Source organism: Podarcis bocagei (genome assembly GCF_964188305.1).
Source record: "Podarcis bocagei genome assembly, chromosome: 13".
Classification (NCBI taxonomy): Eukaryota; Metazoa; Chordata; class Lepidosauria; order Squamata; family Lacertidae; genus Podarcis; species Podarcis bocagei.
In genome coordinates, this window is record NC_138138.1 from 47,518,914 (window position 1) to 47,530,937 (window position 12,024).

General features: G+C 45.0%; 1 protein-coding gene across 1 annotated transcript; it reads right to left on the bottom strand.

Moving 5' to 3' along the window:
* Nucleotides 1-6,956: 6,956 nt before the first annotated feature.
* On the bottom strand, nucleotides 6,957-11,702 carry LOC308570763 (vomeronasal type-2 receptor 26-like; the record flags this gene model as incomplete). The annotated part of the gene is made up of 4 exons (XM_081165678.1): nucleotides 6,957-7,858; nucleotides 9,182-9,392; nucleotides 9,499-9,726; nucleotides 11,331-11,702. The coding sequence occupies 4 exons, from the start codon at nucleotides 11,700-11,702 to the stop codon at nucleotides 6,957-6,959; spliced, it is 1,713 nt and encodes a 570-aa protein (XP_081021804.1).
* Nucleotides 11,703-12,024: the final 322 nt, after the last annotated feature.

A 12,024-nucleotide genomic window follows, 5' to 3' on the forward strand; every position in this document is an offset into this window, starting at 1 on the left:
CGATGACTCTTCTCCCCTCCCCGGAAAGGCCCTGGTGTGACACCCGTGATTGGCAAAGAAAGGAGTCATCCCTGTGGACACGTTCTCGGCGTTGTTGTACGCAAATTCTGCTAGTGCTAATTTGTCCGCCCAGTCGTTCTGTCTCTGACTGACATAACACCGCAAATACTGTTGCAAAATGGCATTTGCTCTCTCCGCTTGCCCGTTGGTTTCGGGGTGCCTTGCTGTCATGAAGCTCACTTCTACTTGCAGCAAACCCATGAGCTTGCGCCAAAATCGTAAGGTGAACTGCGTCCCCCAGTCAGAAATTACATTAGAAGGAACCCCATGCAACCAAAACACATGCTCTACGAACAGCTTGGCTGTCTCCTCCGCCGTCACTGCATGGGAACATGCCACAAAGTGACACATCTTGGTTAGTAGATCCACCACTACCATGACTGATGTTTTACCTCTGGTCACAGGTAGGTCAGTTATAAAATCTACAGACACCACTTTCCATGGCTTCCCTGGTGTGGGCAAAGGTTATAGTAACCCTGCCGGAGCAGCCCTCTCCCCTTTGGCCCTCTGACAGGTGTCACAACCTCTCACGTATTCCGGCACGTCCTCCCTCAACTTGGGCCACCAAAAGTCCCTTGTAACCAACAACATGGTCTTGTATTGCCCAAAATGTCCAGCAGTGGGGTTGTCGTAGAGCTGCTTGAGGATCTTGGCCCTTAGGGATTCACCTGGGACATACAGTGTCCCCCGATAGAACAAAAGCCCCCCTTTCTCCTCAAAACCTCCCTCACCTCCCCCGTTTTCCTTAAGTTTGTTCAGCTTCCGCTGAGCAAAAGCATCGTTTCTGATCAGTTGACCAGTTCATTGTCCTCCACCAGTGAACCCCCACAAGTCCACCTGTTCTCCGGGAACATGAGCCTGGCTACAGGAAGTCCCTCTTCCACCCAGTGATAGCGCATCCGCCCTCACGTTCTGCTCTCCTGGAACGTACTGAATCCTAAAGTTGAAGTTGGCAAAAAACTCCACCCAGCATATTTGCCTTTGGCACAACACAGGCGCCGTCCGCCAGTACTCCAGGTTCTTATGAACCGTGCACACCTGTATCTGATGTTTCGCACCAATCAGGAAGTGTCTCCACTGTTTAAAAGCTGCAAAAATAGCAAGCAATTCTTTGTCGTAAATACTGTAGTTTAGCTCTGACTTTTTCAGTTTCCTGGAGAAAAAGGCGCACTGTCTCCAATCCCCCCTACCATCTTGCTGCATCAGGACCGCTCTGATGGCCCGGTCTGACGCATCAGTTTTCACTCGCAGTGGCAGGTCAGGGTTGACGTGCAATAACTGCTCCTCCGAGGCAAAAACCTTCTTCAGTTTCTCAAATCCCTCTTGCGCCGCCTCAGTCCACCTTCTTCCTACTAAGGCAGTCAGTTATGGGTGTCGTCAAACGTGCAAAGTTCTTGATGAACTTCCTGTAGAAGTTGCTGAACCCCAGGAACCACAGAACATCCTTCCTGGTCTTGGGGCTTTTCCATTCCACCACGGCTTTCACCTTCTCAGGATCCATTGCTAGACCCTTATCCGACAGCCGGTAGCCCAAGAACTCAACCTCCCTCATGTGGAACTGGCAATTTTCCAGCTTTACCCACAGGCGATGCTCCTTTAGCTTCCCCAGAACCTCATGCAGTCCTCCACATGCTGCTTTTCGTTCTCGGAGTATACCAGAATGTCATCCAAAAAACAAACGCAGTTACGGTACAGTAGCGGTCCCAGCATGTGGTGCATGAACGCCTGAAAGCATGGGCTTCCGCTTTGTAAGCCGAAGGGCATAACGAGATATTCAAATGCCCCAAGGGGGTTAAAATGGTGGTTTTCCATTCGTCTCCCTCTCACACCCTAATGAGATTGTGTGCCCCCCGAGGTCTAGCTTAGTAAAAATTTTCCCTTTCCGCACTCTTGCCAAAACGTTGTCGATTCTTGGCATGGGGAAGGCCAGGGGTTCCATCAAGGATTTCAAAATTCTAAAGTCAACTACAAGTCTCTTTTCTTTCGTTGCCTTCTTGTCCACAAAGAACACAGGGCTGCCACCCACTGCCTTGGACTCCCTGATGAACCCCCTTTTCAAGTTTTTGTCAATAAACTCCTTCAACTCCTGTATCTCTTGGTTGGACATCGAGTACAGCTTACCCACCGGTAGCTTGGCCCCCAGGACCAAGTTAATCTGGCAATCATATGGCCGGTGAGGTGGTAATGTGTCGGCCTCTCTCTCACTGAACACCTCCTCCAAGTCCCTGTATTGTGGAGGGATTTTGCCTTTCTTCCCCAGGCACATTGTCGCCACCTGGGCCTTCTTTTCCCAAGGTTCTCCTCCTCCCAGGCAGTTCTCCAAACAGTGAGTCGACCCGAAAGACAGGGATCGCTGGTGCCAAGAAACCACCGGGTCATGCAAGGCCAACCAACTCATTCCCAGAATAATGGGCTACGTGAAGGTGGCTACGTGAAAGGTGGCTACGTGAAAAGCGATGGTCTTGGAGTGCATGGAAACCCGCATTCACATGGGAGGAGTCAGTCTGATGCATGACTTCCCCTCCCAAAAGTTCCCTTCCATCAATCATGGTAACTTGCAGAGGAAAATCAAGGGGCAGGAGATGCAGCTGGTGCTGTGCAGCAAAGTCCCTGCTGAAGAAGTTAGCACTGGCCCCCGAATCCACTAAGGCGTGGACCTCCATTGTGTGGCCATTTGGGAGCTCCTGCAGCACCCTAACCACTATGCCTGCTTTGGTGTGGCCTGGTCGGGGCTCTTCGCTGCTCCTCCTGCCTGGTTGCTGCCCCAGTTTCCCACCAGCCAGGCTTTCCCGTTTCCCTGCATCTGGGGCACTTCTTCTTCTCCCTGTGGAGTGGCCCCCACCATTCCCTGCCAGTTACTACATTCAGGACACACTCTGGCAAAGTTGCCTGGTTTCTGGCACAGAAAACACTTATAGGCAGCCTGCCAGTCCTTTCCCTCCTTTTTGCCCTGTGGCTGGACTTTTGAATGCTCCCATGCGCGGGCTGAGTCGATTTCCATGGGCTCTGGCTGACTCCGACCTTGAGTAGCCCCTGCCAGCATCTCAGAAATGCGATTGCCATGGAAACCCTCCCCTCTGTTCTCCTGCCTCTCCGGGCTTCCTGTCTGATTCCAACAGCTAAGGCAGCCTTGGTTAACGAGCCCATATCTTTGGGCCAGGGGCCTCTTGAAAGCTCATCTTTCACGTCTGAATTCAGCCCTGTCTTAAAAAGGGCCTGCACTAGTTAAGAACTCAAATCCCAGCCCAGCTTGTGGACCAGCATGGCAAATTGAGACCAGTAACTGCGGACAGTCAGTTTCCCTTGCCTCAAAGCCAGTAGTTGCTGCTGAGTCATATCAACTTGGCTCTCATTTGTAAACATGGCATCCATCGCCTCATAAATCTTCCCCAAGTACCGGAGTGCATCGTTACCGGTGGCAATTAGGGGCCTCACCCATTCCCTAGCCATCCCAGATAGATGACTGATTACAAATGCCACTCTCTACTGATCCAGTTACAGATAGGTAGCCGTGTTGGTCTGCCATAGTCAAAATAAAAAAATTCCTTCCAGTAGCACCTTAAAGACCAACTAAGTTAGTTCTTGGTATGAGCTTTCGTGTGCATGCACACATCTTCAGATAGACTGAAACTGAAGTTGCCAGACCCTTCTATATAGTGAGAAGGTGGGGAGGGGTATTACTCAGAAGGGTGGTGGGAATGGGAGATTGGCAGATAGCTGAGATGAGCCTGTTGACGACTCTTAACGACTGTAATAGGTCTTACAGGAAAAGGCAAGGGGTGAGAAGGTGAGAAATGGCTTAGTCATGTATAATGAGATAAGAATCCAATGTCTTTGTTCAGACCAGGTCTCTCCATGGTTTCATTACCAAACTTAAAACCATGGAGAGACCTGGTCTGAACAAAAATTTCAGTCTTAAAGCTCAAATATTCCTGAGGGTCCCCATCGAACCTACCGACCAATGAAGGCATTTTCCTTCCCAGCAGGTCACCCCTTGGTTCCTTATTTTGTGAACGACTCTCCTCCAGACTAATTCGCAGCTCCTGCACGTGCTCTTCCAATTGCAAATGACATTGCTTCAACTCAGCAAATTCTTTCCTTGCTGCCTCTTCCATCGCTGTTATCTGTCCTTTCTTGCTAGCACCTGGCATATGAGTTTCGGCAAGCTGTCAAGATGATTGGTGTGTGCTAGAAGAGATAAGAGCCCGGGACTCCAGCCAGCTTTACAAGATTTATTAAGTCCATTATACTATTTACAATCCGGAGCTCTTAAAAGCATGCCCTTCTCAGTTGGTGTCAGTTGCCGAAACTGCCCCCTCCCTTCGTCCTCTCCAGCATAACAACTTCCTGAAGCCTCCCCTTTTCCTTCCTCCCTTACGTAAAGAGCGAAGCCCTGGAAGTTGTTTCTCCCTCCCTGATTCATTGCTTCCTAATAGCACCTCCTCATCTTCCCTCTCTGACGAGGTGCAGCTGCTCATTATCGGAGGCTGCTCTCTATATTTCCCCAGTGTTTCCCCTTTCTCAGCCCCCAGTTCCCTGACAATGTGCCTGCTTCACTTTAATATATTGCCCCCAACACACTGAACAACCTTTGACCGGAAGGCTTAAAAACAAAACCTAACTATCCCAGCTTATCCTGTGGACGATCTTTGTGAGGGGATAACCAAAAAGTTGGAGTTTCAAGCAGCTGTTCTTTAAATAAGCAATAAAGATTTATTTTTAAAAACAAGGTAGTATAATAAAAGTGGAGAATCATAGGTTACTTCAATAAGAATACGCTAGTTCACTTCAATTCGCCTTCAGAGGTTTCGGCTTTATAGTTCGGTTCCTTTCTAAGGTGGTACTTTCCTTCAGCTACGCGCCCCTTTCACAAATGCAGCTCCTGCGGTGCTTTCAGTAAGAGTCTTAAGGGCTCACCACCTCCCCACTTCCTTCACTGGGATTTGGGAGTCTCTTCTTTCCTCAGAAGAGTCTCTCCCCTCCAGATTAGTTGGAGACCTAAGTAGACTCATCTCTTTCAGCTCCTCCTTCTCCTGTCTCACCCTCAGTCTCTCAGCAAGATCCGGTCCTATTACTTCTGCAGGACATTACACTCAGTCCTTCACTGTACACTCAGAGTGGATGTTTTATTCCAGAACCAACTCTCCCTCCTCCACAATCTTTATATTTCAACCTGACTCCTATCCTATCTCCCTACCTAACTCCCAACCTCCCACCTCAACTACCTCAACTCAGCTCCCCTCTTAACCACAGTCTAACTCTATCTCCCTCGAAATCCGTTCCTTTTAAACTCTCCCTCCTGGAAACAAGGCCAATCAGAGGCTGCCGCTCTTTAATCATTTGCTGGCAGGAGAAAAAAAGTAAAAAGAAATACTTGGGGAACCAACTTTTCCGTCACAACAGACACAACATTTTACAAGGAGTGGAAGAAAAACCACGGACAGAATAACCGCCACAGACAGGAAGAACAAGGATGTAGTTTGAGTGCCACATTTGTAGTTCTATGAATCATTTAATGTGTCAACATGAATAGAAGGTTTTAATATTGCAGTTGTTGTATAAGGGATTATTATTTTGACCGGAATATAATAGAAATTAATAAAGGAAATGATCTAGCATGTGGGGGGGGGGCAACTAAATTCTATGATTCAGTATTTGAGTGCTTAGTATTAGTATTACAATTTGATATTGTTTTAGTGATCCTATTCTTGGATAGTAATTGAAAATTATAGCAGAAATAGACTTTAGAATCAACTTTACAAACAACACATCTGTATTCTCTGAAGCCATTTGGCTTACTTGATATATTCTCTGCCACCACTCTTTCAAACTGGTTAGAAGTATAATTCAGGAAAAAAAGGTTTGTCCTACTAGTGTTAGTAATATCCAATGTGTTTTCCTACAAATATTGTTGCATATCTCTGCTCCTTTTCTTTCTTAAAACTATTTTTTTAAAAAAGGGAAATGACTGTTTTAAACTTCTCCTTCTTCTATTCCTCAGCTGCCTTGTAGGTTAGAGATAAAGAATGCAGAGCCCTCAACCATTTCACATTGTTTTTTTGTTTCTGGTACTCTTTTTTTATCTTCAAGATGAATTTGCAGATTCCATGAAGAAATTGATAAGAGACTTTTGATTAACAATCATTCATACGGTACATGTACAACGTTGATCAACTGAACTTAACCATTTCTAAATGAAAAGGCTGAGAGTTTTGCTATTAAGATTCCATTTGCTTTAAATATACAGTAATACATGACAGGGGTGTATGGAGTGTTAGCGAGGGGTAGTAACTCTACTGGGGAACAAGTCGTGCTCCTTCTGGGGTAGTTTGTCTACCTCAGATCCCCACCCCTTCACTCAGTTCTCACCTGTGGCTCCTAGAAGTTGTCAGCTTGCAACAGCAGCCACATCCCACAAATCAGATTCAACTGGCTCCCTAAACCAGGTGAGGGCAGCCAATGGGCCTCAAATCCTCAGTGAGTTAGGGAATTTCTCTGCATGCAAAGACAGGATATAGCAGATGAGAACAAAAGTGGGCCCAATGCTCAAAAAGGTGGCTACTGCAGGAGCTGTAGAGGGAAACGAGGGGCAGATGGGTCTTGTAAACCTAGGAGCCCACCTAGGAGAAGGAAACTTTGAACATAAACCTCCACTGCTTTACAGCATTAGTCATTTGTGAAAAAGGCTTTGGGACTAGAACCTGAGGAAAAATCTGTACCCATTGCCTTTGGAACATCTTTGGGAAGTTAAGAAGCAAACTCTACAAACATCTTTGGCAGACAAAACAGTTAAGGAGCAAACTCTACACAGATCCAGAGCAGTGACCTGGAAAGTGATACCCGCCACCAAGTCCATGTATTCTAAGACCCAACAGAGCCACAAATTCCACTGTCATTTATACCTTTCTCTGTGTTAGCTGCTCTCTGTTGTTCAGGTCAGGCCTCACCACAATAATGTAGCATTTAGGGGTGAAAATGCAAGCCAGTAACCCAGCACCAGAAGCAAAGATGGAGAAGATCTCCACAGCCACCATGTATTTTCCTCCGGTGCTCAGGTAGGTTGGAATGAAGGAGAGCCAAACACTGCAGAAGACCAGCATGCTGAAGGTGATGAACTTGGCTTCGTTGAAAGTGTCAGGCAACTTCCTGGCTAGGAAGGCCACCGTGAAGCTGATAGTGGCCAGGAATCCCATGTAGCCCAAAACACAATAGAACATGGAGACTGACCCTTCATTACATAGAAATATGATTTCTTCAGGCATTGAGTGCATGTCCACATCTGGGAATGGGGGAGAGGTTGCCAGCCAGAGGACACAGATTCCTACTTGAACAATGGAGCAGGAAAAGACAATGGAATAAGCCAGTTCTTTGCCTACCCATTTCCTCATATTGGATCCTGGTTTGGTAGCCATGAATGCCAAAACCACCAATATGGTTTTGGCTAAGATGCTGGAGAGGGCCACAGAGAAGACAATGCCAAAAGCAGTTTGTCGGAGAAGGCAAGTCACCATATTAGGTTTTCCAATAAACAACAAAGAAGAGAGGAAACACAAGAGGAGGGAGATAAGGAGACCATAGGTGAGGCTTTGGTTGTTGGCTTTGACTATGGCTGTATTGCGATGCTTAATGAAGATGCTGAGCACCAGAATTGTGATGAGAGAGAATAGAAGCACAGAGGAAGTTGAAACAATAGCCAAGGTTTCATCAAAGGCTAGGAAGTTTGGAATCTTAGGAATGCATAGATCCTGGCCGCTGTTTGGATACTGATCTGCTGGGCAACTGACACATGTTTCCATGTCTGAAAATACAAAAACAATGTGTGACAATTTGAAGTAACCAAAAATATTCTTAAGAATTCCACATCACTAGTCCATTTAGCATAGTGTTTTCTACGTCAGAATGTATAAGAGCTTCAAGTCCAAATGAAGAAGAAGAAGAAGAGTTTGGATTTGATATCCCGCCTTTCACTCCCCTTCAGGAGTCTCAAAGCGGCTAACAATCTCCTTTCCCTTCCTCCCCCACAACAAACACTCTGTGAGGTGAGTGGGGCTGAGAGACTTCAAAGAAGTGTGACTGGCCCAAGGTCACCCAGCAGCTGCATGTGGAGGAGCGGAGACGCGAACCCAGTTCACCAGATTACGTGACTACCGCTCTTAACCACTACACCACACTGGGTGTATCAAAAATAAAAGTTGTGTATCAATTCTGGAATTTTCTACATGGGTAACATCTTTTTTTCCTTTATTGTCTCCCTGCTTTTTCTTAGAGCCACATAAGCAGTACAACAAAATGAGAAATGCATTACTGCTGAAATCTTTGGATCTCAGAAAATCGAGTTTAATGAGACTTTCACCCCCTTGGCAAACAACCTAATTCTTAGAGGAGAAAACACCACTTCTATTCCACCCTAATTTTGTAGAAGTTAGAGGGAAAACATATTAGCTTCCACTTAAAAAAAGAAATCTTCAAGATGTTTTAAATATTTAAATATATTGGTGTTATCTATAAACAATGAGATGAACACATCTGTTAATTTAAGCCTTCTCTCCTGCAGCAGTTTAATGTCAACAAAATTGCCAGGAGCCCAGAGGTTCTGCAGTATCTTAAGATGTCATCTCTAACCTTTCTCATTTGAAATCATTCCTTCTGGACATGGATCACAATCATAGCAGCAAAACTTCTCCCCCTCCTTCTTTTTCTTCCCGTAACCAGGATGGCAGTTGGCATTACATACAGAAAGCGGTGGCACCTATGCAAAGAGATAGGAAGAGTTTAATATTATGATACTGTTTTGAGGAATTTATCAAATTTCCAATATCAGGTGATTTAATAGTAAATAGGAGGACTAATAGCATGAAATGATCCGTAAGTACACAAGTGGCACATACATTGTGGTAAAAAGCTGCTGTTCTAAGCATCATACAAACTTAAGAAGATGTCAGTATTCATGCCTGGACTATCCAACCTTGCAGCTGTCTTAGAATTCGGTTTGATTTCACCCCTGGCTTGGCCTTTTGATGGAGTCACCACTTAATTGCATTTGCTTCAAGGAGTTAACATGGTGTTCCTTCGTGTGGCACAAGGAATTAAAGTTAAGCCATTATAGTGGTTCTGCGCCTACCTGCAGGTTCATTACAAGCAACTAGGACTAGGAAATCATTCCATGACTTTTGGGTTGTGGTTTCCTGTTCGGCCACATCCTGTCTCAGAGAGAAATGCTTTGGGTTCCTATGCCTGACCTCTTCTGGGAGGAGTTGCATTCCGTTTGAAACTAGAGGTCTGGGAGCACTCCTCGATTCTAACTCATCACTAGTCTGAAGTGGTTTCAGGTTCTAGTGAATTTAAAAATGAATAATGTATGAAGTGCTTTTGTTACATCCCATTTTGTGGATAACCACAAATTCTGGGTTTTCAGGGACTGTGCCTTTATTTCCATACCTTAGTGAAGCGTCTGTTCCATTTGATTCTGTCTTCATTAATGGTGAGCTCTTTCCCTGGAGGGGCCTGAGGATCCAACCTGCCCACTTTGACTCTGACATAGGAATTATTTGGGAAAGTGACCAAGTTGGTAATATCAAAGCCAGCTGCTAACTCTCCATATTCATTTAATGAAATTTCATCCCCAGCACTGTTGTTGAATGAGATTCTCTGCAGGAATGAGTGGAGCTAAGTGGAAAGAGAATCAAAGTTAAACACTTCAGTTCACAACAAAGAGCATCCATATTTTAGTTGCACATACAGAAGGAGTAGGGAATCATGAACCAGTGCCAATTCAACATTCAACAGACTTGCATAAAGATATTATGGAGAGATGAGACGATTCACCTGCTGGCTTGAGACCAGCCTTTGTCTGTATCCAAGAAAGGGAAGGAATTTGAGAAGTCATGCAAGAGAAGAGATGGGAGCTCATGTTCTCAAAGGATAGGAATGCAACATGAGAATATGGGACTGGACCTTTCCATAGTTTATAGAGTGGATTTGATCATGGTTGGATGTTGGATTCAGAGAAGTGATAGGGAGCAGCAGCTGGAGAACCCTCAAGGGACACCCCAAGGAAAGGAGGCTCAGAGCCAGGGGATTGGTGGTGGGATGACAAGGAGTGGTCAGTGGGAGAAGAGGGAGCCGGCTGGGAGGAAGAGGTGTCAGATGCAGAAGGGGCAACAGGGTTAAGGGAGCAGGAAGAGGATGTGCCAGACTGAAATCCAGAAGAGGAGGAGGCAGAAAAGCAGGGTCTAGAGACAGTGATCACACAATTGCTAGCCTCTTCTGGGGACCTACCAGTGAGGCTTCAGCGCCCAGAAAACCCTGGTGGTTGACAGACAGGGAAAGATCAGGAGTTGGGGACGAGGCCTTCCAGGAGGTGCCCAGGTAGTGGCAGCTCCCTGATGGGCTGCTCTTCTGTTTTCTCTTGGATATGAAGATCCCTGCAATAGCCAGTGCCTGGGGTTGGGGTCCTGGTTGTGCTCCCTTAGAATTATGCACCTGGGGCCATGCACCCCAGGCCCCCAACCTTACACCACTGGGTAACTGGACAGGTAAGAGAGACAGAGAGAACTGGGGAGGGATATTTGGAGAAAACGGAGGGGTTTGCAGCGTGAAGGAGTTAGTTGTTGGTAGTCTGTTGCATCTGAAAGTTTGTATCATTTAAAGTCTGTTTAGTATCATTATAGGAAATATTCTAATTCCCATCTTTCAAACAATAAATTTACTTAACGTTTATTTTTAATTTCTTAAGTTTTATTCTTTTATTTCTTTACTGATAATTAAATGCTATCTCACATAATGTATCAATGAAGTGAATGCTTTGTAACAGAGAACATTACCTGCCAAGGTTCTACATATTGAGGAGAGAGTCTTCCCCCATCATCTCTCCTTTCGCGGATGACTGCAGCCAAGTGCATTCTATTTAAGGCATGTGCCAAAGCATAGACAGCATTATAGATACTGTAGCTGTGGCCAGTCATGCTCATTTCAAAAAATGGTGCAGGAAGGCTTTCCAGCATCTCCTCTCCAGTACACATGTGATCGTTGGATGTTGAGAGAGTGGCATTTGGAAGTGAACAACTGAATGCATCTTCCCAGAAATCTTGGATAAAACCATCTGTCTCTGTCCAATGAGGATATACACTCCGAAGAAAGTCTTTAAAGTTGTGAATCTCCTTGGAGTGAATTGCAATGGATATAGCACCATGGAGCATTCGTATATTAACATTAATTTTTTTTTGAACGCTATATAATATGAAATCCATTTGGGTAGTTGTAATCCATACTTTTCCTTCATGTGATTTCTTTTTAGGAAATAGTAGCTGAGTTAACTCCATTATGATTAAAGCACTTGACAACCATATACTAAATCTACTTCCTCCATGTAGAAGAATTGCATTAGCTTTGCTTGTTGTGAAACTTGGTGACAAAACCTTTATGTTCACCATTTCTAGCAAGTTACTGTTATAATGTATATTGAGTTCCACTCTTTCTGTGAATGCTGAACAGATTCCATTCTTGAAAAGCATTGGCTCAATTGTCTGTAAGAAACGTTCCCCAGCTTCATTAGCTGAAGTGATGAGCCCAACCCATTTCCATCTGAAATGCAGAAGTAACTGGATAATTCCCTGATACTGAAGGTCTTCATTGGGGACCATGCGGTAAAAGGAAGGGAACTTGGCTCCATAATTTATGGCTGGTTCAAATGAACCATATGAAATCTGGAAAAAGCAAAAGCCAAATGTTTCCAAGTGGAAAGAAGAAATCATGATATCCAAAAAACATTTGTATATAAACACGTGCACGCACACACACTAAAATATTGAATATATATTGAATCTATATCCCAGGTTTACCAAGTTTAGGGACAGCACCAATCCCAGCTTACATAGGAAAACACAGATAACCTTGCTCAATGTTTTCTTTTGATATTTATTATTATTATGGCATCGTCACAGCTTCATTCTTGTACATATTGAT